Source organism: Notolepis coatsorum (assembly GCF_963971535.1).
Source record: "Notolepis coatsorum genome assembly, chromosome: 1".
NCBI classification, from domain to species: domain Eukaryota; kingdom Metazoa; phylum Chordata; class Actinopteri; order Aulopiformes; family Paralepididae; genus Notolepis; species Notolepis coatsorum.
The window spans coordinates 228,732,991-228,760,873 of NC_140165.1; the positions used below are offsets into that span (position 1 = coordinate 228,732,991).

The window sequence follows — 27,883 nt, forward strand, 5'->3', positions numbered from 1 at the left end:
ATGGATGTCCTAGTAACCGGTCAGCTCAATGCACTGAATGGAACCACAGTCAGAATCGGTTGCACATTTACTTCCTGTTACAAGATGGATGCCTCCAAGTTCGCCATGAACTGGACATACCAGGAGACGGCAAATGATACAGAAGAGATGGTAAGAAACCTATATTATCTACAAACCTACAAAACCTACAAATCTAGATGTATGAAAATAATGTGTGGAGTCCCTCAAGGCTCGGTTCTGGGACCCAAACTGTTTAATTTATATATTAATGATTTGTGCTCTGTGTCAAATGTATTGAAGTGTGTACTATTTGCTGATGACACTAACATGTTCTGTAGGGGAGGACATCCAGCAGCTTATGACGGTCTTAACAATAGAAATGAATAAATACAAACTCTGGTTTGATATAAATAAATTATCTTTAAATCTAAATAAAACAAAATGTATGGTGTTTGGAAACCGCCAGATAAAAACAGACATTCAGTTGGTAATAGATAATAATAGAATAGAAAGAGTATATGAAAATAAATTCCTGGGAGTGATTTTAGACCATAAACTCTGCTGGAAACCCCATATAGAATATGTGAGGGCTAAGATGGCAAAGAGCATCTCAATTATTAGTAAGGTGAGACATGTACTCAATCCCAACTCATTGCACTCTCTGTACTGTGCAATGATCTTGCCTTACCTGCATTACTGCACAGAGGTATGGGGTAACGCATACAAAACAACCATAAATACATTGACTATCCTACAAAAAAGTGCAATAAGAGTAATAAACAATGCAGGATATCGGGACCACACACACACACTGTTTCTACAATCACACATTTGAAGTTCATTGATATGATAAACTTTAAAACTCTGCAAGTTATGTACAAAGCAAGAAATAAGCAATTACCGGTAAATGTAAGAAGCAAATTTCTGGATAAAGAGGGGGGATACAACCTCAGAGGACCATTGAACTTCAAAAAACCTGTGATGAAAACCAACCTGAAAATAATGTGTATCTCCTCTTACCCTGTGGAATGGGCTACAGCAGGGGTGTCAAACTCATTTTCACAGAGGGCCACATCAGCATTATGGTTGCCCTCAAAGGGCCAAAGACCGTATAAATGTTAATGTATGATGTACATTAATATTAGTATTAATGTTTTTGAGTTTGCAGTAAATCCACAGCTAAAGAGATTGGTTTTATCGGGTATCACAGTAGCTAAAAAGCTGATCGCATCACGCTGGTTTCAACCGGAAAAAATTTGCCGGAAAGTTTGGTTTCTTACATATCTCGATGTGATTTATCAAGAAATATCTACAGCAAGAATTCTGGGTCTCAATGATTCCAAAATGTCAATGTGGTTAGAAGTGGTGGAGAGAATAAAAGCTAGCTTATAATGGTAGTGTCTGGTTAGGAGCGAGGGATAGTGGAGGTACTATCCAAAGAAGGGTCCGGGAGGGGGGGGTTCGAGCTGGAGCATATGTGTGTAGGTTTTTAGATAACAGGTATTAGGGGTATATCCTATATAAGACAATTAACTAAAATGTGATTTCATTGGATGTGCACTGACAACTAATGCTTGTATATCTTATCGTGTGTTGTCATGTTTGTTTATGTGTTTGTTTAAAAAATAATACAAAAAAAATACAAAAAAAAATAAAAATGTAATGTAATGTAAAATAAATGTAGCTACTCATTTACATATTGTTAAACATGTTGTTTCTGTATTTATTACTTATTCAAGTTATACATATTGCATATGCATTTGCATAGATGTAAAAATATATGTTAGCTTATGTTATTTTAACAAATAATTTTAGTTTATCAGAACCCCATATTACTCCATCAATCAATGATCAAACCATTCAAGTAAATAACAAAGAAGAATATCATCAAATACAAGCTATGACATTAAGTTTGTTCAAAACCTTTTTGTCACAGTCAAGAGGGGCAGAACTAACACCTGTGAGCTGCAAAGAACACGTGGGACAGATGTAGCAGATGTTACAAAAACAAATGGCTGCACACAACCTTGCAGAGGCCATACATCCAACTAATGGAAGATAGTTTAATTAACTTTAATTAACAGATTGCAGAATGGGTACAGTACAGTACAGCTCAATACACACAATTGTTAAGGGGATGCAGACCAGAGAAAGTCTTTCGACTTGTTTACATCAGGGTCCCCCATTTTCAATTCGTAATGAAATTGCTATTATGTGTCTGCATGAACACACAACTGTAACTGTACTCAAAAATAACAAAATAAGGGTTGTCTCAGTTCACAACTATATTGGTCAAGTTTTGGGTGGGACTTGTTTGCGTCCCTACAGCTTCTTATTCAATTGAGCGAGATGCTCGGTTATGTCACACAGCCAGCTTGCATCTGACAGTTCAGACAATATTTCTTCAACCCTTTGTTACCTATTCCGCCTGGATCTTTTTTGTATTTTGGGCTGTAAAATTGTCAAAGAATGTCTAAGGAGTAAGTGCTTTTGGCTTTTTTCCTTTGTTACTTCATCAATACCTCAGATGTTCAACACACATGTATGTGTAAGAATGTGTAATAACTAAGGCTGTCAAAGCTTTATTAACGCATTAACCCACAATTATTTTAACACCGCTATTTTTTAACCCAAGATTAAAGTAATTTTTTATTTATTTTATTTTTTTTACTGGAGCTCTTGGGGGGCCACATCAAATGACGTGGCGGGCCGCATTTGGCCCGCGGGCCGTGAGTTTGACACCTATGGGCTACAGGATGAACTAAAATATTGTGAAAACATAAATCAATTCAAATCTAGACTAAAAAAATCTATTTTTGATAGGTACAGAAGGGAAGAAGAGCTTTAATGGCATATTAAAAAAATAAATATTATAATAATAAATACGTATTATGATACTGTATTGTGCGCTATATCATATCACATTATATAATCATATTATAATTCATTTGTATATTATATTGAACTATATTTGCAGTATGTACTATTATATTATGGTACTATATTGTATTGCATTATATATGTGCTGTATACACTATTATGTATACTATACTGTAATGTGTACTGTAATGTGTACTATATGTGTGCACTGAAATGTGTACTATATGTATCTACTATGTATGTATGTAAATGAAAAAAAATTTAAATAAAAAAAATGAAACGTAAGTCTTCAGGGGTAGGGCCCAACAAGCCTAGTGCTTCTCCCTAGCCCTTTTCGGACAATTGGACAATGCTGCAATAGCAGCTGGTAAAAGTTTGGTAATTTATGGAATGACCGTTGTTATGTGTCCAAAGCCCGAAATAAAAAATAACTGAACTGAACTGAACTGACATACCAGGAGACGGCAAACAATACAGAAGAGATTGTAAGAAACCTATATTCATAAAGTATTGTACGATCTGCTGTGTTTTCCTCCAGACCATAGCCATTAGTGGACAGACAACAACTTCTTCAAATTATCAGGGTCTTCTTCAAAGACTCCGGCTACTTTACCATTATAATTATAGTGGAAGACAAGGAAGAAGAGAATTTAGCTTGGTGGCTTCACTAGCCGAATAGAATAGAATAGAATAGAATAGAATAGAATAGAATAGAATAGAATAGAATAGAATAGAATAGAATAGAATAGAATAGAATAGAAATACTTTATTCAACCCAAGGGACATTTGGCTTGGACATATAGCACATAGTTTAGCCCATATTTCTATATTACCAAAGTTTAGTCACTGATGTGGTAGTAAGCAACTCCTGGGCCTGACATGGGATCAGTGGTCACTGAACGTCTGCATTGTCCGAGGGGATGAGGTGGAGGTGGTGGAGTCATATAAGTTCCTTGGGGTACACCTGAACAAGAAACTGGACTGGTCGGACAACACAGAGGCCCTCTACAGGAAGGGACAGAGCAGGCTGTTCTTCCTGAGGAGACTCAGGTCCTTCAATGTTTGCAATAGACTGCTGCAGTCATTCTACCAGTCTGTAGTTGCCAGCATCCTCTTCTATGCTGTGGCATGCTGGGGGGACACCAACAAACTGAACAAGCTGGTGAGGAAGGCTAGCTCCGTGGTGGGAGTCGAGCTGGTCAGACTAGAGGTGGTGGCAGAGAGGGGGATGAGAAGGAAGCTGGATGCTATCCTGGAGAATCTCTCCCACCCCCTCTATGACGAGCTAGTCAAGATGAGAAGCACGTTCAGTCACAGACTCATACCCCCCCGACACTCAACTAACCGCCTCGGCCAGTCCTTCATACCAGCGGCCATCAGGCTCCACAACAGTGGGCAGGGACTACTGCCAGACATCCAACTACTAGGAACCTAGTAGCTGACTCCCACCTAAAAGGACAATATATACTTACCTTATGCATACCGCACTGTATGTGTATACTGTATACTTCATCAGAGCATATATTTAGCATTTAGCAATCGATTATATATTAGATTAGATTTCGATTATTTGATTATTAGATTATATATTGTCAGGGCCGTCGCAAGGGGCGTGCGAGAGGTGCGGTCGCACAGGGCCTTGCACCTACGAGGCCTCAAAAAAGAAAAAGATTCTATTTTTTTTTTACTATATATATAGAAATAAAAATAAATATAATGTTAACAATCACTTTCCATCACAGACCTAAAATCTCGTTTTGCTTACATCCATGCTTATATTTCACATTAGACACCTGCCTCACTATGCCTGCGACAGCGTGACTGCATGCGTCATCTATCAAGTGGCACGCTATATATAAAAAAGCAGCCATTAAGCACTGGCACGTGGACTGGTGGTTACAGGTGTTTAGTAAGGTGGATGGTGTGACTGAGTCAGAGTGGTGGTAAACATTTTTAAACACAATGTCGAGGAGATAACGCGATAAAGGGCGGAAATTTGCCTCAGGGAATGAACAAAGAAAAAAGAAGTGTTCAATACCTCGCTGAGAGGTTAATTTGATAAATTTATCACAAAAAACAGCGACCCGACCGAAGCAGCCACAGGGCCTTGCGGCGTCGGGACAACCGAAAATGGGAATTATGCTTTGGAGAAGCTAGCAAGCGAAGCTAGCAGCACCAGGGCTGCCCAGCCCCAGCCCAGGTGACAAATGTGAAGAGCAGTGAAGATGAGGAGGATGGCGAGGCCACACAACTGTTCAAGTTAGCAGATAAAGTAGCTGCATTCAATGCCAATATGGAATTGTGGGGGCGGCGAGTGGGACAGTTGACAGTTTCAAACATTAGCAGAGATTTGAGGACACCGAAACAGAAAACAAGCCCAGGGCTCCCATTGATTCTGCGTTATGGTGAGTCTCTCTCTCTCGCTCTCTCTCTCTCTCTCTCTCTCTCTCTCTCTCTCTCTCTCTCTCTCTCTCTCTCTCTCTCTCTCTCTCTCTCTCTCTCTCTCTCTCTCTCTGTGCCGTATTAACGGTATCATTCACCAGTAGTGCCGAATTTCTCACTTATCCGCTTGATATAATTAATACAAATGTCCATTCTAACAAAATTTGTTCGCTCATAAAATTCTTAATATGTTAAATGTGATTATAACAGACTGCTGTTTAATGTCAGGCCGACTGCCCACAGACGGACTTTCGGAACATTCATTTGGGAAAAATAAATAATACGTTTAATAATAAGTATAATAATAAGAGACAACAGTTTTAACATTAAACATTCAACATTAAACCGGTCCGTGGCCGTCAGATAGACGGTTGCGTGTAATGTAGGATAGACCGATAGAGAGAGGCGCTTTATAATACAATGGAAAAAAGACAAACATGTATATGTCTTTTCCAGTTATTATGCCACCTATGCAGCTCGTTTATTTTGACAGAGTTAAAAAAATGTCACTATCATTATATTAAATTAGCCATTCTTTTTGGTTCTGGCCCGCCAGATGGCTTGGGGGAAAATTGGCCCGCGGCCAAACCTAATTTCCGACCCCTGATGTAGGCTATGGTTATTGCAAAAAGTTTATCTTGGGGCGTGGCAGAAACATAAATCGGCGCCTATGGAGACGATAATCTGATTTAATATTTTTTAGGAAATTTAAGGCAAAAATAAGTATTCATTAATTTTATTAATTAATTAATAAAAACATTTCGCACAACAGGGCCTCGCATTTAAATTTCTCACAGGGACTCGCATTTCTCCCAGGCACTGTATATTGTAACTATATTTATTGTAGGGCAAATATAACTGAGAGGGCATACCCTCATCTCACACCTTGTTGCCCATATGCACATGTCCAGAGTTAATTATATTGTTGTATTGTTTACACTGCCTTTTTATTCTATTCAAATTTGTACTTCTCCACTGTACTATAATTCTGTGACCTGTACCATGTCTTCTACTACCTGTACCTCCCCTCCCCCTCCCCATGCTGCTATGATGCCTGAATTTCCCCAAGGGGATCAATAAAGGAATATCTTATCTTATATTATCTTATCTTGTTACCAAGGAAACGTTGTTCCCCTTTCTTTCCCTGAAGACATTGGGCCTCATTCACGAAAAACATGCACCCAATCAGTTTTGATCATGAAGCGTATCAAACATTCATTGTTGTTTATCTTACATGAATTTCTTCTTTGGTGCGATCAAAATGCATGTGTGTTTGGAATTGTTGACACCTTTTGTCCAGATCGGATACAGTGTCCTGCCCTACTGGCTATAATAAACTGTGCCTAATACGAGTGATATGCTTTTTAGATTCAAATTTTGTGGCAAAATATTTAAAAAACATTTGCAACATTAGAGACAAGTTATGAATTATAATGATTAATTAATTAATTATGATTATTATTAGTTATTAATTATTGTTATATGAATACAGGTGTAGCGTCTTGGCCATATTCAGATTCAGATTACTTTATTCACCATATTGCAGTACAAATGGAACGTGATTTGATGATTACAGTGCATGCGTTTCACAATTTAGAACAATACAACAGTAAATAAATAATTATAAGTAAAGTGCAAGACAGGACAGAACAGTGAGACAACAATAAGACTGTAAAAAGTCTGAGTCAAGACCAAGACCAGAGTGTATCAAGTCAGAGTCAAGACCAAGAAAGACCAGAGTGTATCAAGTTAGAGTCAAGACCAAGACCAGAGTGTATCAAGTCAGAGTCAAGACCAAGACCAGAGTGTATCAAGTCAGAGTCAAGACCAAGACCAGAGTGTATCAAGTCTGAGTCAAGACCAAGACCAGAGTGTATCAAGTCTGAGTCAAGACCAGAGTGTATCAAGTCTGAGTCAAGACCAAGACCAGAGTGTATCAAGTCTGAGTCAAAACCAAGACCAGAGTGTATCAAGTCTGAGTCAAGACCAAGACCAGAGTGTATCAAGTCTGAGTCAAGACCAAGACCAGAGTGTATCAAGTCTGAGTCAAAACCAAGACCAGAGTGTATCAAGTCTGAGTCAAAACCAAGACCAGAGTGTATCAAGTCAGAGTGAGTTAAATTCAAGGTCATGACTGTAATTGTGTTGATCTACCATCATAGCGATGGCTCAACATTTACACCATTGTAATTATAAATGGATTACAAAAGGCTCAATACAGTTGGCAGAATGAAACACAAGTGTCAAAAACACCTTAGCAAACACTTTAACATGTCCACTTTTGGTGGCAAAAAGCGATGAGGGTGTGTCTATATGGGAGCCGTGTCTTGGGCCTTGTATCCAGACTGCTGCTGTGTCAGGGCCAAGCAGCTGTGCCTTGCAGGGCACCAGGTCAACAGGTCACAGCCCTGGATGTTTTTTTTTATCTACAGTGGAATTTATATGAGCCTGGGGTTACAAACACACAAATAACCCCCACTCGCCATATACCAGCAGCCTATTCAAAGGGGACCTTGGCCATCTTGGAAGGACCAGGGTCGCTTTGAAGAATGGGGTCATCAAGGTTAACGGATGGGACTGGTTGGTGTTACAGGTGCTGGGCGTGTTGTGGTGGGTTACTGTGATGAAGACGCACCCAAGATGTGCACAAAACAAGGTCACCAGTGGATATGAAGATCCAATCCATTTCTAGTGCAGGTTTATACCGATACACATTAGATGTATGGACACAGTGACATCTTTTGAGTTTTATTGAGCTTTTTGTTGCTTATTTATTTTAGTTTGTGTTGTTGATGCACTCACAGTGTCAGTGGGGCTCACAGGGATTTCACCACCACTGTACTTGTAAATTATTGAGTATGTAACAAATAAACGTTGACTTTGACATTCTTTAAGGGCAGGATTTGCATAATCTCCTGACAACGTTCATGTTGCACCATAAGTCAAAATACAGTGAGACCTCAGTAAAGCTGATCCAGTGATCCAGATGTGTAGCCCTGTGTATCTCAGGGGCAGTGGCGGCTGGTGAATTTTCTCCACGGGGGGCGCTATACCAAACATAATGCAACCACGTTTCCAATAGCCCTACAGTGCCTACACAAACACGCACAGCTCTCTCTCTCTCTCTCTCTCTCTCTCTCTCTCTCTCTCTCTCTCTCTCTCTCTCTCTCTCTCTCTCTCTCTCTCTCTCTCTCTCTCTCTCTCTCTCTCTCTCTCTCTCTCTCTCTCTCTCTCTATTCAATTCAATTCAAATGGGCTTTATTGACATGGGAAACATACGTTTACATTGCCAAAGCCAAACAATAATAATCACATATGTATATCTTGTCATTTTAAACAAGTTACCATTCATTGTCCGGGTGATTATGGCCCCCCCCCGCGGCGAAATTAATTAGTTAGTTCAACAACAACACAGCATCGCTCTAACAGGGAGAGCGAGAGAGCGAGAGAGAGAGAGAGGGAGAGAGAGAGAGAGAGAGCGACCGCGACTCACTTGTTTAGTTCAAACGCGGTCCAGCAGGGCTTGATAAAGTGTACAGTATATGTCCATTGTCCAGACTGTTATGTCGATGTCCACTGTCCAGACTGCATCCAGCTAGCCATTATAGCTGCTTGTTGTTGTTGTTGTTGATGTTGTTGTTGACCGAGTATAGCCTTAATCCTTCGAGAAGCTTTGTGGTCCAGGGCTTGAACTTTCCATAAAAGTGTCCATATAAATCTATTTCGTTTTATGTCTGAATGTACAGTATCTAACCAGCTAACTACTAGCAGACAACCAGACAACTACTAGCAGAGCGTATTTCCTCGAGGCGATGTCACGTGCCACTCTCAGCCAATAGAGTGACTACTTCGGGCACTAGACCAAGCGCCCTCGGATATCGTATTTGATTGTGTTATGTTGTACGTACGTATTTATTTACACGTACGTATGTATTTGCCCTGTGAGTTGCGCACGGACCGTGGAGCTGAGATCGAGCGCCCATGAAAAGGGGTTGGAGGGGGCTAGGCCGCTAGGGGCCGGGGGGCGTGAATACTTTCCTTTCTTCTTCTTCTTTTAACCAGGGAGGGCGGCGGCCTAGCGCCCCCTATTGACCAGCCGCCACTGGTCAGGGGTTTGATTCCTACTGGGGCCAAGCATGCAAGAATGCAAAAATGCTAAAATGCTAAAATCATCATAGTATTACTGTGTTTGGGTATCAGGGTGGGTGGGTGTTTTAGTGGTGAGAGCACTTCCCCACAATCGTTGTTGGTTCGACGCCCGGTCGCTGTGTTTGCTTTGGATACGAAAAGTAAATATATTACTTATGCAATGCGTAAATATATTACTTATGGCTATAACATAACGTATATTTCCCTGTGGTCAATTAGTACTTTATTTACGTTTTCTGATGAGACCGTATTGCAACCAAATAACACGCTGTTTGTTTAAGCATCATGAACATGGGATCTAACCTGTGACAGCTGACCCCTGCTGCACGTTCTGTCCCCCTCTCTGTCCAGTTCATGACATACTACAGTAAGAAGGGGATGGTGCCACTGCGCTCGGACCGCTTCGGGGATCGGGTGGAGTTTGCCGGGAACTTGGATAAGAACGACCTGTCCATCAACCTGGCCTTCGTCCAGCTGTACGATGAGGGCATTTACAACTGCTACGTCAGAAACCCTCCAGACCGCATCCAGGGTCAAGGGGTCATACAACTCAATGTGGTTACTGAACGTAAGGGACACACACACACACACACACACGCACACACACACACACACACACACACGCACGGACGCACGCACGCACACACACACACACACTAAGAAGAATATTGAGATATGATATTTTGGTCATATTGCCAGCCATACACACACACACACACACACACACACACACACACACACACACACACACACACACACACACACACACACACACACACACACACACACACACACACACACACACACACACACACACACACACACACACACACACACACACACACACACACACACACACACACACACACACACACACACACACGTGTATTCCATCAGTCATAATCAACTCCTCAATTAACCCTCCTCCGCCTGTGACAATAGTATCTCCCTTCCTCCACGTAACCAAGTGATGAGGGATGATATCTGCCACAATATATATACAGTAACAATAAATATGCATATACTGTATATGTATACAGTATATCCAGCATTATTGTACATGCTATCATACAGAGTTATATGGGTTATATGCAGGTGTATAAGTAGGGATTATATGCAGATATATTCAGACAGATATATATATATATATATATATATATATATATATATATATATATATATATATATATATATATATATATATATATATATATATATATATATATATATATATATATATATATATATATATATGCTGTAAATATAAATATATACAGGATATACTATGTGGGGACCAAAAAAGAAAAAGCCCCCGACCTGTTTGATACAGTTTTACTAAGGTGTCCCAGGTATGAACTTGACACGGCCATATATTAAGTCTGTATGCACACTGTTGTGGTGCATCATAGAACATGAATGTTTCAAATGGCAACTCAAACTAATTTATAATAACGCCAAATACACTGCCTGGAGCAAACATTTAGTATTTTGTATTTTCTTTGAATAAGTCAAATCAATGACAGGGGTAAAAAGAATGACCTGGATAACAGTTACAGTATGTGCTCCTGCTATGGATGGAAATACATTTTTCACAAAGTAACAGCCTATCGGTCTCCGTGCTTAGGTGCAGCAGCTTGATTTGAAGTTTACACTGGAAATGCATTTAAAGCCTTCCTGTATTATAGTACAGTAGTACTACCAAAAAACGAATTACGACCCCAAGCTACTGTGATGATGATTCACACGGGACTAATACAAGATGACCTCTGTTTGCTGAATTAGGTTATTAGCGTTATTTAAAAAAAAAAATTATTTAGCGTTTATCGCTTTTTGCTACTGGGCAGTCCAGTAGAGAGAGAGAGAGGAAGAACGGGAGACAGAGTGAGGGGAAGACATTCAGCAAATAACGACGGGTCCGGGAATCGAACCCGGGTCGGCCGTGCTGCGACTCAGCGCGTTATGTGGTTCGCCACTGGGGCGCCCTAGTGGTGGGATTTTTACCATGAAAATGATGGACTGGATTTTGCACAGGATTACGTTCAAAGACGACCAAATGACTAGAAGTCCCCAGGTAATACTAGCCCAGTGCAAATAGGGCTAATGATACTGTGTGTCCTTGTTCTCAAAACATTGTTTCACAGGATAGTATTCAACGAGCCATAGCGCCCTCCTTTTATTAGTATTTATTGGTAGTCGACTATCGGCAAACTTTGGCCAATCAAAGTCGACTATACAAATCCTTAGTCGGGGACAGGCCTACTTTAGACCAGCCATCTCGTTTGGCCAACATTCTACAAAGGTCACCTTTGTCTAACCTAGCTAACACAATCTTGTAAATGTGTTTACATTTCTGAACGTTTAATAACGTGTGTATTTCCTGATTAGCCTATTAAGATTTGATGGGATCCGATCTCTCTTTCGGCCAGTGTGTGAATGATCGGAGTCCTTGCTCGGTGGCTGATACCATACATGTTATTTGTAGTATGGTTCTGAGCAGCAACCTGTGTAGTATCACCTTCTTGCATTCAAAAGGTGTAACTTTATACTGTATCTATTCAATGGACAATGGTGGAAATGAATTCAAATCAAATACTTGTCATTGACCAATTAAAAAAAATATTCTAGGTCCTGAAGGACCCTCACCACCCAAACAACAGCCTGTTCAAGCTGCTGTGGTCAGGCAAGCGCCTCTGCATACACGCAGCAAGAACAGAGAGACTAAGGCTCAGCTTCTTCCCTCAGGCGATCAGAACACTGAACACTGATCTCTCCACACACAAGCACACATGAACACACACATACACACACACACAAAACAACATTCTGCACTCGCTCACACACCATATAGGTCACTTTAAACACACAAGAAAAGGACACTTTATAGGAAGGGAAAAAAGGACACTTTAAGAAAAGAACTTATTAACATGTCTATTTTATCATGTCTATTCTACTAATTTTATTACTATTTACGATTATTACTATTGTATTTTTGCACAATCGTAGCGGGCATGGCCAACCGCATTTCACTGTATGCCCTGGTATGTATGTGATGAATAAACTCTTGAATCTTGAAATCTTGATATATTGAGATGTTCTGGCCATATCTCCCAGCCATACACACACACGTACTAGGATGCACTCAGCTGCAGTTTGTGAGCAAGGCAGACGGACCAGACCTTCCCTCAGTTGGGTTTCTGAATGCCACCGTGACTTAATTTTTTTCAGGCTGACATATGGCACTGATTTAAAATGGCAGAATTTGACAAGAAATGTCAGGGGGAGGATATAGTCACAGAGCGTGAGTGATGATCTTTAGCCTGTAAGCCTTGCAGGAAGAGAATCAGATTACAGGGAGGGTTGCAAAGGGTTGCCTCAATGATCTAATATTGTGGCCAGATTTTTCAACAAATAACACAATTAGTCCAATGGTAGGCTACTTAAAATGTGATAAGCAGATTGTAGTAGCTGAAGTCAGATTTAACAGACACTCATTTGGAATGAGGACTGTGTACAATGACCTGAAATAAGTATGTAATTTACACAGTGCGCATTGCTGGCCCAAGGGAATGTGAACCCTGTACAGACTCAACCACTAAATTAAATAATTATTCCACAAGATTGTATGCACTTGAATCGACATAAAGGGAATATATTTCTCGTTGGTCGTTACTCATTTCAAGAGTAATGTTATTACTTTACTTATTACTCCCTGGAGGCAGTAATTCATTACACCACATGGGTCTACATCGTCCTCATGTGATCCAAATGCAGCAAATTAATGCAGCTTTTTGTGAGCATAATGCTACGGCTCCCGCATGAGAATGTTTTGGAATATGTCACTCGCTGCAGACATGCCATAGCTCATTTAAAGGTTAGAATCAGCAGATCTCATTTCATCATTCAAACCTTTATTCAAACTCGAAAGGCAACTGTTGTTTCCTTCATTTACAGTCACGTCGAGTGTCAAATAATAATAAAAAATAAGACCATAAAAAATCACACAGCATGTAAAATCACAACAATAAGACAACAAGACGAGGCAGAAAGCAAGGATAACATCAATTAAAATGCACAACTTGATTGACAAAGGTTTGAAGATGAAGAATATGTGTATGGCACTGACCTAGGATACAGATTATGGTTTTCTCACCTTTTAATCCAGTTAACCCTTTCACTACCACACTATATAAGGTTAAACCTTTCACTACCACACTATATAAGGTTAACCCTTTCACTATCACACCATCTGTGGTGTGATAGTGAAAGAATAACCTTCCAGGGGTCAGCAACCTTTTTGACATGGAGTGCCTGTTTGAAATATAGTTGTAACTAGTGTGCCTCAACAATATGCCATGCATCGTAATTTCTTTTCTCATAATCAGGTATTTTTAATGATAATTTTTACATTATTACATCATTATTGTTATTGTTATTATTAACAATATTATTATGATGGTTGTATCAACCCTAAATCTGAGTTGGGGGGGGGGGAATGCAATGCAGACAAACAGCTGCATACAGTGCGACCATTTCACTCACATTTGCCCATTCATTTTTGGACACATCACACACCATCGGTGTGTGTACTGTACGTGTGCTGTTATAGCTCCACCTACAGGCCTAATGAAGAACACCAGGAGAACACCAGGATGTGAATGGAGGGTGAATGTGAGGTATATCGTGTAAATACGTTTTGATTGATCGCAAGACTACACTGTAAAAATAATAATAATAATAATAAGTTACCAGAACTTAAAAATATTGAGTTCAGTTACTGTGCATTAAGGTTTTCAATCCATAATAAGTTAACAGAAAAATAAGTACACAACCACATTATTTCAACCTAATAAAACTATGTTTATTGTCATTGTTTTAAGAACACAAGTTGACTTGGTAATACTCACATTTTTAGTAAAAAAAAATGGCTTTTAACATGTGCAATGTTCAATGAAATAGAAAAATAAATAATACAATTTGTTGATTAATCCCACTGGTCACAATGGTGACCGTAATAATGTTTTTGTTATAAGGCTCTGCAAATGTTACTGAATGATGTAGCAATGTATTTCCAGCTAAATTGAAATAATAAACAAATAAAGGGTCTCAATTAAATATGTGGTAGTAAAAAGGACCTGTGGGAGGATTTCAACAAGATAAATGCGACAACAGTGCAAAATATTTCACTATAATATTTCAAAGCAAAATTATTATTATTATTATTATTATTATTATTATTATTATTATTATTATTATTATTATTATTATTATTATTATTATTATTATTATTATTATTATTATTATTATTATTATTATTATTATTATTATTATTATAAATATTTTTTTATGCTGACCCCTGTGCCTATGAAAATGCCCCTGCGTGCCTATGCAGGCACGCGTGCCTAGGGTTGCCTACCCTAGTGTGGTAGTGAAAGATTAACCTTCTGTTGTGTGTTAGTGGAAGTGTTAACCCTTTATAGTGTGGTAGTGAAAGGGCTAACCTTCTGTAGTGTGGTAGTGAAAGCATTAACCCTTTGTAGTGTGGTAGTGAAAGGGTTAACTTTCTGCAGTGCGGTAGTGAACGTGTTAACTCTTTGTGGTGTGGTAGTGAAATGGTTAACTTTCTGCAGTGTGGTAGTGAAAGTGTTAACCTTATGTAGTGTGTTAGTGAAAGGGTTAACCCTTTGTAGTGCGGTCGTGAAAGGGTTAACCCTTTGTAGTGTGGTAGTGAAAGGGTTAACTTTCTGCAGTGTGTTAGTGAAAGCGTTAACCTTCTGTAGTGTGTTAGTGAAAGGGTTAACCCTTTGTAGTGCAGTCATGAAATGGTTAACCCTTTGTATTGTGGTAGTGAAAGGGTTAAGGGTACATGTAATTAAATGAAACAAGTTTACAGGTTAAGTCTTAATGTTAGAGGTTGTCACAAAGGATTTGCTCGCTGGACTCCTACACTTATTGCTGTTGGTAATGTAGCCAGGTCTGGTCAACCATGTGACATCGCATCGGTAAGGCATCGAAAGAAAGATGTATTTATTTATTTGCTATATATATATATATATATATATATATATATATATATATATATATATATATATATATATATATATATATATATAGCACTTTTCTTGTGCTAGGACGCAAACCGATTTACAACAGAGGGTAACTTGTCTTGTCCTTCTGACAAAGATCTGTGTGGATCGCAAACGTTGAAGTCATTACTCAAAAAAGGGAATAGATTTATTGTTGGTCGTTACTCATTTCAAGAGTAATTAAAGTTATTACTTTACTTATTACTCCCTGGAGGCGGTCATTCATTACACTACTCACTATATTACTTATCTGTTGCACCTCCCATAATCGGCAAATGCTTACCTTCAAGATTCTGTACAACATACAGCAGGGCCTGACTGGGGAAATCATTCAGGCCAGGAAATATAGTGTGAAATATAGCCCCAGTCAGGCCACTTTTTAAGCGGGGGGTCCCCCACCAGGAACATTTTTGTTACAAAGAATACATTTCCTGCATTCTGGTGCAGGACTTTTTGCAGGATGTTTACCCTTTAAATGCCAATCCCTCAATACTAACCACAGCTGAAGTGACTGAAGTGAGCTTAAACTGCTCCAGTGAAGTTGCTCAATGGCCAACGGTGTCAGACTGTCGTACTCGGCAGCTCCCAGGAGTGAATGTATGGAACTGTGTGAGTGTGAAGTAGGGCGTTGCTGAAAAGAGCATCCGTGCTTAGAGAATCTACCCTGGGTAAACAAAGGCTATAAAATAAATAAAAAGGTGATGAACTCTATGCATCTGTGTCCTTCAGTCCTGCACCTGATACTGCTGGATGCCTCTTCTCCTTGGGTGAACATGTTAAAGATCAAGTAACATTAATTTGTGCAGCCCGTTATCTCAAATACTGTACATGTCTCAACAGGCTCTGCATGCCCACAACATCAGCATGAGGTGCCAGCACAGAATAAGGATTTGATTACAGACAATTATGGAGAAATATTTGAGACCCGATCAGGAATTTGTCCGGGACGCTTGTATCCTTTCGGCAAGCAACAAGCCCTTCCACGTTGCTTTGATTGGCCGAGCTAGCGCATGAGCCGCGACAAGCTCCTCAGCCAGGCAGGAATACTAAACTCCGCTTAACGCAATTTATACGCATGGAAGTATTGATTTCGGCGTAATGAATCATTAAAAAATATATACACCGTTTTTTGGAATATGTTGTTTCTTTACACATATGTTGGATTATGTAATTGGTTTGTCATGACAAACCAATAAAAAATCGCGAATTAACCGGTGGCTACAACAACACAGTTTGTTTACAATGAACGGTGGGGCTAATCGAAAGGACTGGACACGGACGCGTTAAACAGCAATCAATTCATTTAATATAACAGTCCGGTTCTGTGTTTGTTTGTGTCTGTAGATTGTTGGTGAACAACTAACTTTAGGTTAGTTTAACTTGTCCGTGTCCAGTCCTTTCGATTAGCCCAACCGTTCATTGTAAACATTGATGCATGTAGTTACTGTGTGTTGTTGTAGCCACCGGTTAATTCGCAATTTTTTATTGGTTTGTCATGACAAACCAATTACATAATCCAACATATGTGTAAAGAAACAACATATTCCAGTTAACGGTATAATTTTTTAATGATTCGTTACGGCGAAATCAATACTTCCATTTGTATAAATTGTGTTAAGCGGAGCTTAGTATTCCTGCCTGGCTGTGGAGCTTGTCGCGGCTGATGCGCGCGTCCGGCCAATCAGAGCAACGCGGAAGGGCTTGTTGCTTGCCGAAAGGATACAAGCGTCCGGGACACGTCGGGGTATGGCCCCTAACCAGTATGACAGATGCCCTGGGTTCTTTAGAAATCCTAGTAAGTCACCCAAGTGACTTGCAGCTTATATGATGACCTTGTCACCGCGATCGCTTAAGGCCCAAATAATTATAGTTCCCTCCGCAATCCGCATCCGCAGATGTGCATTGGTGCGCGTGACGTAATTTGCGTAATTTTCGTCAACGCTCTTGTCCGCACGGACCTCGGATTCGTGTCCGCGTGCAGGCAAAACAATTTAACCGCACGGATTGCTCCATGGATATGCGTGCCGACTGCGCTTGTGCCCAGCTGTCAAAACAAAAGCACGCGACGCGACGCTTCCGGACACCAAACACGGACTATAATCAGAGCCGTGTGCACAGCGTGTCAGTTTCCGAGTATACGGGAGGCGTCTATGCTTTTACCAATGCGTTCGTGTTTCCGGGTTCCCGGTTTCCCGTAAATGTACGCATATTGGTCAGGAAATGGCGAAACGCTAACGTTATAAAATACCCTGACATTGGGTAGAAATGTAGCAGGGTTAGGGTGACCTATTGACGGGTCTGGGAGAGAGATGCGGGGGGGGGGGGGCTGCCTTGCGCTGACGCTGCCCGCCTCGAGGTGCACACAAGCAGCCGCACGTCTCACCTCACCAGCCACACCTGAACGAATCTATCCCCCCCAAATCGGCAGCCCCTCTCGGCTAGAGACATTCACCCTATATTGTGCCATGCAGTGCATGTGTGCACTACCTACTATCTGTTGATACAATTATATAGAAAACGATATATTGTATATAATATATTTTAGGCAGTTTCGTGGCATGAATTGCATTTCGCTGTATTTCGCTGTAGACCGCAGCAGCTGGTGATAGAAATATAGCCAATTTTTTTCTTCAATATTAATACTTGGCACCACTGTATCGGTATAATATCAGCACACGAAATATCACAATATATTGCTGTGTCGTTTTATTTCCCCAACCCCTGTCTTGTCTGTCAATCTCCATGATTTACTACCTAATAAGGCAGAAGTATAACAAAGCCCGGACTGAGAGTCTGATTTCTGGGGCCTGAGTGGTGATGAGTAAGCTGTTTACTTATTGATGGATGACAAGCAGTACAACCCAGCATCTCTCTCTCTCTCTCCCTCTCTCTCTCCCCTCTCTCTCTCTCTCTCTCTCTCTCTCTCTCTCTCTCTCTCTCTCTCTCTCTCTCTCTCTCTCTCTCTCTCTCCGCCATAAACACACACACACACACACACACACACAGACACACACCCTCTCTCCCACACACACACACACACACACACACACACATGCATCATAGGTTAATTCAGAAGCACTTTACTTCCACCGCAATCAGTACAGCATTGCTTTTAGCGAACAGTGCACAAAAGAGATTTTTTTAACTGATATCATTTAGTAGGTAATACAGCAAAGCAAACTCCTACACAGACCTGCCTCTACATTTACATTTACATTTAGTCATCTAGCTGACACTTTTATCCAAAGCGACTTACAAGTTCTGTACGACAAGTCATCAGGAAGGGCACAACTCTATCAGCTGAGTAACAATGTTCATCATGTTCAGTGTTGAGTGCTACAGTGTAGGTTAGTATATTAGGACAAGTGCATGACAGTAAGGTTAGTTAGGGTTATATATATATATATGTATATCTTTTTTTCATTTCAGATAATGGTTGAAGAAGTGCGTCTTTAGTCGATGTTCGTTCCACCATTGTGGGGCAAGGACTGAGAATAGGCGGCTTCTCCTTGATGACCCTCCCGGAGCTCGGATAGGAGTGGGTCTGAGACGGCCAGAAGATGCAGAGCGTAGGGGTCTTGAGGTTGTGTAGTTAGAGACCATTGATCGGAGGTAGGCCAGAGCGGTTCCCTTTGCCGCACGGTACTCCAGGTCGAGGGCCTTGAAGCGGATTCGTGCGGCAATGGGGAGCCAGTGCAGGTCCCTAAGAAGTGCGGTGACATGGGCTGACTTCGATAGGTTTGAGATCAGGCTGGCCGCTGCGTTCTGAATGAGCTGAAGAGGCTTGGTGGCAGTGGTCGGAAGGCCAGCAAGCAGTGCGTTACAGTAGTCGGGAGATGTCCCAAGTGCCTTATAACCAAATCCAGACCTCTAATTATTTAAAGGGGAACTATCTTACTATTTCTTTCACTATTTGGGCAATTTTACACAAATCCTGTGAGTCTATGGAACACATCTGTAAGTTTATTTTCTCCAAAAAATGCATTGTTTTGTATTTCTAATCAAGTACTCTAGAGCAGGGGTTCCCAAACATTTCAGGCCGGGGCCCAGAAAATAAGGCGTCAGAGAGCCCAATGCACATCGTCTGTTTTTTTTTTTTTTTTTTTTTTTTTGTCAGGTGACCGATTTTTTAAGCCAAATATCACTTCAATCCTATTAAGTTAGTTCAAGTTAGTTATTCATTTATATGTGCTATTTATGAGAGGGCTAACTTGTTGCAAAATAATAATGATAATAATAATAGCCTCATTAAAATACTATTGTTGCTTCGGTTGTTTTCAGCGTTTTATGTGCATAATCTGTTATTTAGTTTGAAATGTTCGTTGAAATAAGTAGATTTTTCGTTTTTGTTTATTTATTAAGTTAATATAAAACCATATAGTCACATTTTAGAATACAATAGAATAGAATTTTAGAATACAACTAGAAACACTGTCCTGGCCTGCTTCTAAGTTCAGTGGCCTGACCAAAAAAATTTAAATAAAAAAATTTAAAATAAAAAAAATAAAAAATAAAATAAATGTTTTTTTTTTATTTTTTTTTATTTTTTTTAAATCATCTCGCGGCCCATCCGTGGCTGCTCGCGGCCCACCTTTTGGGTCGCGACCCCGACTTTGGGAACCACTGCTCTAGAGCAGCATTTTCTGCACTTTCAGATTCCAAGCTGATTTTGGCTGGGCTCCGCCCATACTCGCAATGCGCTTTGATGCGCTATCACCGACATCTAAGAAGGGAGATCCCCCCTTGAATGGCCCTTCTAAGGTTTCTCTCCTCCACACTGCCTGTGGAGCATTTTTCCCTATTGTTAGGTTTTAGTGAGTTTTTCCTTACCTTCGCGTGGGGTATGTCTGGGAGTGCTTGCATTCTTTCATTTATTTGCATTTATTTTAAATTCATTGGACCTTATGGTGTTCTTGTTCTGTTCTTGACTTGTTTAAAGAAGACTTGTACGGCCCATGGGGACATTAACGTGTGTTGTCGGGCCTTATAAATAAATTTGATTTGATTTGATTTGATTGACAGTCACCCACAGTCTGCACTGGCAGATAACTTTGGGGGGAGACAGAGATAGAGAGATAGAAGGACTAATTAATTTCGCCACAGGGGGCATAATCCCACGGGACAATGCATTGGTAACTTGTTTCAAATGACAATATATACCCCAGTGAATATTATTGCACGGATCAGAATACGCGTGGGAGCGTGCGCTATGATATTTTGCAACAGGTTGATGTGACGCGAGTGCTGATACGAGAGGGAGAACGAGCGAGCGAGAGAGAGAGAGAGAGAGAGGGAGAGATAGAGAGGGACAGAGAGAGAGGGAGAGACAGATAGAGAGGGAGAGAGAGATAGAGAGGGAGAGAGAGAAATCGCTCCAAGAGCGCGCATGTGAGCTTACTCTCTGGAAAGTGTGAACGGTGCAGGCAGAGGGCTGTGTGGTAGGAGTACACAGGCTACATCAGATGAGCGGTGCAGGCAGAGGGCTGTGTGGTAGGAGTACACAGGTACATCAGATGAACGGTGCAGGCAGAGGGCTGTGTGGTTGGAGTACACAGGCTACATCAGATGAGCGGTGCAGGCAGAGAGGGCTGCCTGGTAGGAGTACACAGGTACATCAGATGAGCGGTGCAGGCAGAGGGCTGTGTGGTTGGAGTACACAGGTACATCAGATGAACGGTGCAGGCAGAGGGCTGTGTGGTTGGAGTACACAGGCTACATCAGATGAGCGGTGCAGGCAGAGGGCTGTGTGGTAGGAGTACACAGGTACATCAGATGAACGGTGCAGGCAGAGGGCTGCCTGGTTGGAGTACACAGGTACATCAGATGAACGGTGCAGGCAGAGGGCTGCCTGGTTGGAGTACACAGGCTACATCAGATGAACGGTGCAGGCAGAGGGCTGCCTGGTTGGAGTACACAGGCTACATCAGATGAGCGGTGCAGGCAGAGGGCTGCCTGGTTGGAGTACACAGGTACATCAGATGAACGGGCTGCATGCTTGGATTATGCCACATCAGATTGTGGTGAGAGTGGTGCTCTCGTCAATTAGCTTTTTGTTTCTAAGTCCAGATTCAGAGGTTACCAGTGTTGTGTAGGGTTGAGAGTAGCAATGGTGATATTGAGAGTAACTGCGAAATGTATCAAACCATGACAGAAAACCGTGACAAACTGTAAAACGAGTCCTGCCTGCACTGATGCCCTAGCGTCCCTTTAGGGGTGAGTGAGCTCACAAAATCAATGGACACAGGAAAACAATGTAAGATATGCCTGTCCTATAGGTTAGAAGTTTTTCATCTTCCAGAAAATGGTACTCTGCCTATTCGTGAATATGTATTTTAAGTTTAATTTGACTGTAACTTGTTGAGATGCCTGGCGAGGTTCCGGTGATCTTCCCTAAAGGTTTTGAAGTGCATTCTCAATGAATGTGCAGGCATGAGTAGAGTGTGTACTTTTCTTTGCTGCAATCAGCAGCTCTATAGGTCACTCTGTCAGACATTTGGCATGGAGGTCAAGTGTGTATGAAGGTGTGTGTGGGTGTTCAGGCAAATTGGCTAAAAGGGGGTGTGACAATAATAATAATAATAATAATAATAATAATAATAATAATAATAATAATAATAATAATAATAATAATAATAATAATAATAATAATAATAATAATAATAATAATAATAAACTTTATTTGTATAGCACTTTTCATACAGAAGTTGCAGTTCAAAGTGCTTCACAACAGTAAAAAAATACAGGCATAAGCGAGCATAAAAAATATAGAGAGGTAGCAAGGTAAGGTAAATTACAGTGTTTCACATTAGGATCTAGCATCCCAATAGGCCTTTCTGTTTACAGTTTCATTCAGTAATACAAATAATATTTGTATTAAATAATTATATTTTTCTGAGTGCGTATTTTGTAAACAGATATTGACATCAGGAAACAACACAGAGTACTTTAACACTATGACGTCCGTTCACGAGTATATACGTGTTTCGATTCCATGCGTTGTGGTCCAGAGCCACGAGTATACTCGTGACGAGTTGTTATTGTTTTATTCCATATTTATTAACGCTTATTAGGTCCCCGATCCACTTGCAGGATCTTTCCACATATTTGATTTTCGAAACATACAGTACCGGCCAGATCCGCTTAGGGGCGCCATCGCTCCACTGCAGTATCATTGAGGGGATTTAAAAAAAAATTGCTTTTACAGTCCTGTGGGCGGATCATAGAGCCTCGATTCCAAACGAAGACCCTCCATCTTTGATCAGCTTGCCGAACGTATTTTTCAGCGTGGAATAATGGGATTTATGATTAGCCAATGTACATATCGATCTACCAGAATCCGATGACTGGTGAGGAAATGCTGCCGGCGATCACATGGCCTGACGGTAGGATAATATTACCCCAAATTACAGCTGGATTGGACATTGTTTTATAACCTAACGTGATAGACTACTGACATTGGCTACCTGAACGCACACTCTATTGCTAATCAATACTGATCGGCGTTCCCCGCCGCCCCCATTTCATCCATAGATGCTCTGTAATAATCCGGATGCTACGCAGTTTGTTTTATTTCATTCGTATATATACAGCAGAAATGGCGTTTGATATAACGGCGCCAACGTTTAGCCTTGTTTGCAGCCTCCTGAAGAAAAGCCTAGACGAAAAGCGCGATATACCTTATATTCACGACGCTATAAAATGACAACCAACCGATGGATTTTTATTTTCTTTAAGCCATTATGAAGGCACGGTTTATGCACTCAAGTGACAATGATAATGGACAGATAGCAATACTATAAATGATATATATAGCTCTTAGAAAGTACATCGGTTTGTAAACAATCCTCTGTCCTCTGAGGCCTAAATCGCTGCAAGACTGCGGTCGCCATAGTGTTAATACATTTAAAGAGACGATATAGGTTTTAAGCTGTCTTTTGAAGATGTCTAGCGAGAGTGCGGCTAAGTGGCGCAGTGGGCAAGGCGCTCGCCACTAATGCAGGAGATGCTGGGTTCGAGCCCAGCTCTCGGCATTGCTACCAGCTTGGCTGGTCGTTCATACTAACGCAATTGGCAGTGTTAGGGGTGGGAAGCTGGTGGGTGGGGATCGGACGTTGTGGACAGCGACTCCTACAGGTCGGTTGGTGCGCCTGCGCAGTAGAATCAGGAAGCGACGGGAGCGGCGTGACCCTCCCACGCAGACCCTCGCCGCTGAGAGATCACGCTGTGCAGGTGAAAATATGCGACGGCTGCCTCCTCATGTACCGGAGGGGACACGTGATGCAAGGCTTCGTCCACATTGCAGCCGGCCTGTGGGAGGCATGGCCTAACAGCGTTCGAGACAGGGGCGGGTAGAATTGGACAATACGAAATTGGGATGGGAGAAAAATAGAAAATGGGAGAAAAAGTAGATAAAAAAAAAATAAGATGTCTAGCGAGTTGGCTTCCCTGATGTTTTGGGGTAGTTTGTTCCATAGTTTTGGGGCATAGTTGATAAAGGCTGCATTACCGATCCTCTTTTGACTGTTTCTGGGAGCCTCTAGTAGTGTTGGCGATAGGGATGGGTACCGTTCACATTTGAACCGATACGGTACCAGTACCGGTACCTGTGAATTGATACTGGTACCCAACGGTACCTTTTTTCTGTACTTTAGTCTCTAAAACTGTAATCTACCTACCTCAGTTATAAAAAAAAAAATCAAAACACTTCAAATAACCACACTTTCGACCGTTTTCGGCTTGCCATTGCCCCGACTGCTTTGTTGTTGAATCAAGTAAAATCCTAGGTAAGCATATATTGTCTGTGTGAACGTTGACATAAAAAAAAAGCGACAATTTTTTTTTTTTTTACAGTACCGAAATCTGGCACAGACAGAGCTCACAAGAATCGGTACTCGGTAGTACCGACGTGATTCGGTAGGTACCTTTAAAAGTACCTAATTCGGTACCCATCCCTAGTTGGCGATGTAGCTAGGTCCCTGTACATTTAGAGCTTTGTAAGGAGAAGGACCTTGAAGTCAATTCTAAATATTTGACTTCAAGTATATTTGCTAACAAATATTACAGGTGAACTGGGGAAGCTGAAATGTTGGCTTGATACTAACAAACTCTCCTTAAATATAAGTAAGTCTAAATTTATTTTGTTTGGTAATAAAAAAATACATCCGGATACTCAAGTAGAGATATGCATAGATACTGTTCATCTTGAAAGAGTAAATGAATATACTTTTTTGGGGGTCGTGATAGACCAAAACCTCAGCTGGAAAACTCATATTAACTATGTAAAGAAAGAAACTGCACGTAGCTTAGGTATCTTAAGAAAAACCAAACACATATTAAATTTGAGATCATTATACACAATTTATTGTACTCTTTTATTACCATATCTAACTTACTGTATAGAAACTTGGGGAGACACATACAAAACTAATCTGAATCCTATTATCATTTTACAGAAAAAGGCAATAAGGGTTGTGAACAATGTTAGTTATCTCCATCCTACAAACACACTGTTTTTTGAACTAAGGGCATTAAAGTTCCTCGACTTAGTTGACCATAAAACAGCAGAGATAGTTTTTAAAGCTAGAAGTTATCAACTGCCATGTAACTTAAAAATGTTGTTTAAAGAACGAGAGGTGACGTATAATTTAAGAAGAACACTCAATTTGAAACAGCCTAGAGCTCGAACCACACTTAAAAGTATGTCTGTGTCAGTTAAAGGAGTGAAACTCTGGAACAATATACCGGATCAAATAAAAAACAGCAGGAGTATTTTTAAGTTTAAAAAGATGTTTAAAAACAGGGTTCTAGGCGGTCAGGTGGCGTAGCGGAGATTGCGTTCGTCACCAACGCTGGAGACGCTGGATTCGCTTGTTCGAATCCAGCTCCTGGCGTTGTCACCAGCTTGGCTGGCCGTTCACACTAATACAATTGGCAGTATTAGAGGGTGGGAAAACTGGCGGGGTGGGTCCGGGTCATTGTAAACAGCGACTCCTACAGTTCGGTCGGGGCGCCTGCTCAGCGCGGATAGGATCTAAGGGGGGTAGTGTGATCCTTCCACACGTTACACCCTCTCAGTGAGAGTCCGCGCTGCCAGGTGAAAAGAAGCGGTTGATTCAGGAATGTTTTTTGTTGATTGTTGATTGTTGATTTATTTTTTTGTTTGTTATATTTTGAAAACTTTAACTTTTTTGAATTTGTTTTTTTGAATTAGGGGTAGGTTGCTCTATAAGCCTTTGGCTTCAAACCTATCCTTTTCGTTTGTTTATTTGTGAAAATGTTTGAACATTTTTTGTTTGTTTATTTATTTGTAAACATTCGAAATTAAATAATTCATTCATTCATTCATTCATTCATTCATTCATTCATTCATTCATTCATTCATTCATTCATTCAAATGTTACAGGAAGCCAGTGTAGAGCAGCTAAGACTGGACTAATGTGCTCTCTCCTTTTGGTTCTAGTAAGCAGTCGGGCTGCTGAGTTTTGGATTAGCTGAAGCCTCTCTGTGGTTTTCTTAGGGAGACCTGTAAAAAGTGCATTACAGTAGTCTAACCGGTTAGATATGAATGCATGAATTAGCTTCTCAGCATCGTTTTGATTAATAAATGGTCGTACTTTTGCTATATTTCTGAGATGGAAGAACGATGTTTTGGTCACTTTGTTAATATGAGAATTGAAGTTCAGTTCTGAATCTATGATATGATGTTTCCAATAGACTGCTGCAGTCATTTTACCAGTCTGTAGTGGCCAGCGTCCTCTTCTATGCTGTGGCATGCTGGGGGGGCTACACCAACTCGAGGGACACCAACAAGCTAAACAAGCTGGTGAGGAAGGCTAGCTCCGTGGTGGCCTCCTAGTTTACATGTGGCCTCCTAGTTTAACATAGAATTTCCTCCCTCTGATGTATGTTTTAAACCAGCTTAGCACATAGTCTGAGAAACCGAAAGCTTTTCAAGATGATTGATTAGAATATCGTGATCGATTGTATCGAATGCTGCACTGAGATTCAGCAGGATAAGGATGGAGACCTTATTCTCATCAGAGTTTAGTCTGAGGTCACTGATTATTTTGGTGAGGGCAGTTTCAGTGGTATGATATTTTCTGAATCCCGATTGAAATTCTTCTAAGGTGTTGTTTTCTTCAAGAAGGAATTAATTTGACCTGAAACTATCTTTTCAATTACTTTACTAATGAATGGTAGGTTAGATATTGGTCGATAGTTTGCCAGTACATTACTATCCATTAGGTTTTTTTAGTAATGGCTTTACAACTGCTGTTTTAAAGGCATCTGGGAAAATACCAGTTCTAAGGGAAGTGTTGATGATATCTAGCACAGGGCTTGAGATTGAAGAAAGCTGTAGGTATAGGATCAATGTCTGAGGTGGAGGAGTTACACTCTGAGACAGTTTTGCAGAGTTCATCTAATGTGATGCATGGTTACATTGCGCGGTTTGCCGTAATCAGCTTTATTTCCATCATATAGTAATGCTGGAATGCTATTTTGTTGTTAATGAATAGTGCAAGTTATTCACACTTAACCATTGATGACTGAGGAGGTGTAGGGGAAGTGTTGAGTAGTAGATTAATAGTGGAAAAAAGGATTCTGGAGTTTCCAGCGTTTTCTGTAATGATTTTAGAGTAGTCTTTTCTTGCTAAGCGGACGGTTTTATTATAGGCAGTTAAAGCATCTTTGTATCACAGTAGATAGTGCTTTTTGTTTTTCTCCATTTTCTCTCAGACAATGGGAGTGGCCTATGACAAAAAGGTTGTGGCTATTGTGAATTTGCGCTTGTTCTAACATGTATTATCCCCTAAAAAAACATGAATTAAAAGAAAATGGCCGCTGTTCCCCTTTAACTCCAAAACATTTAACCCTCTCCTCTCCTTTCCCTTTCTTCCCCTTTTCTAATTTGTATTCTCCTCTCCTCATCCCTATCATTCTTCCTCTTCTCCTCTCCTCTCCACATCCCTCTCCTCCTCTCTCATCCTTTCTCTTTTCCTCTCCTCTCCACATCCCTCTCCTCCTCTATCATCCTTCCTCTTATCCTCTCCTCTCCACATCCCTCTCCTCCTCTCTCATCCTTCCTCTTCTTCTCTCCTCTCCTCTCCACGTCCCTCTCCCCCGTCTCTCCAGTTCCTCCACCCCGGGATTCGACCATCGCCGTGGCAATCGGGGCATCGGTGGGCGGAGCCTTGGCGTTGTTGATCCTCTCCATGGTGGTGGTGAAGTGTCTCCGTCGACAGAAGAAACAGGAACTGATCTCAGAGGAGAAGATGGAGGAGGAGGGCAAACTGGAAGCCGAGGGCGTAGCAGAGGAGGGGACCAAGTAA

General features: G+C 40.8%; 1 protein-coding gene across 1 annotated transcript; it reads left to right on the top strand.

The window, feature by feature from the left end:
* scn2b (sodium channel, voltage-gated, type II, beta) lies at nucleotides 1-27,883 on the top strand (the record flags this gene model as incomplete). The annotated part of the gene is made up of 3 exons (XM_084321139.1): nucleotides 1-150; nucleotides 9,823-10,039; nucleotides 27,687-27,883. 3 exons carry the CDS (start codon nucleotides 1-3, stop codon nucleotides 27,881-27,883), a joined length of 564 nt encoding a protein of 187 aa, XP_084177265.1.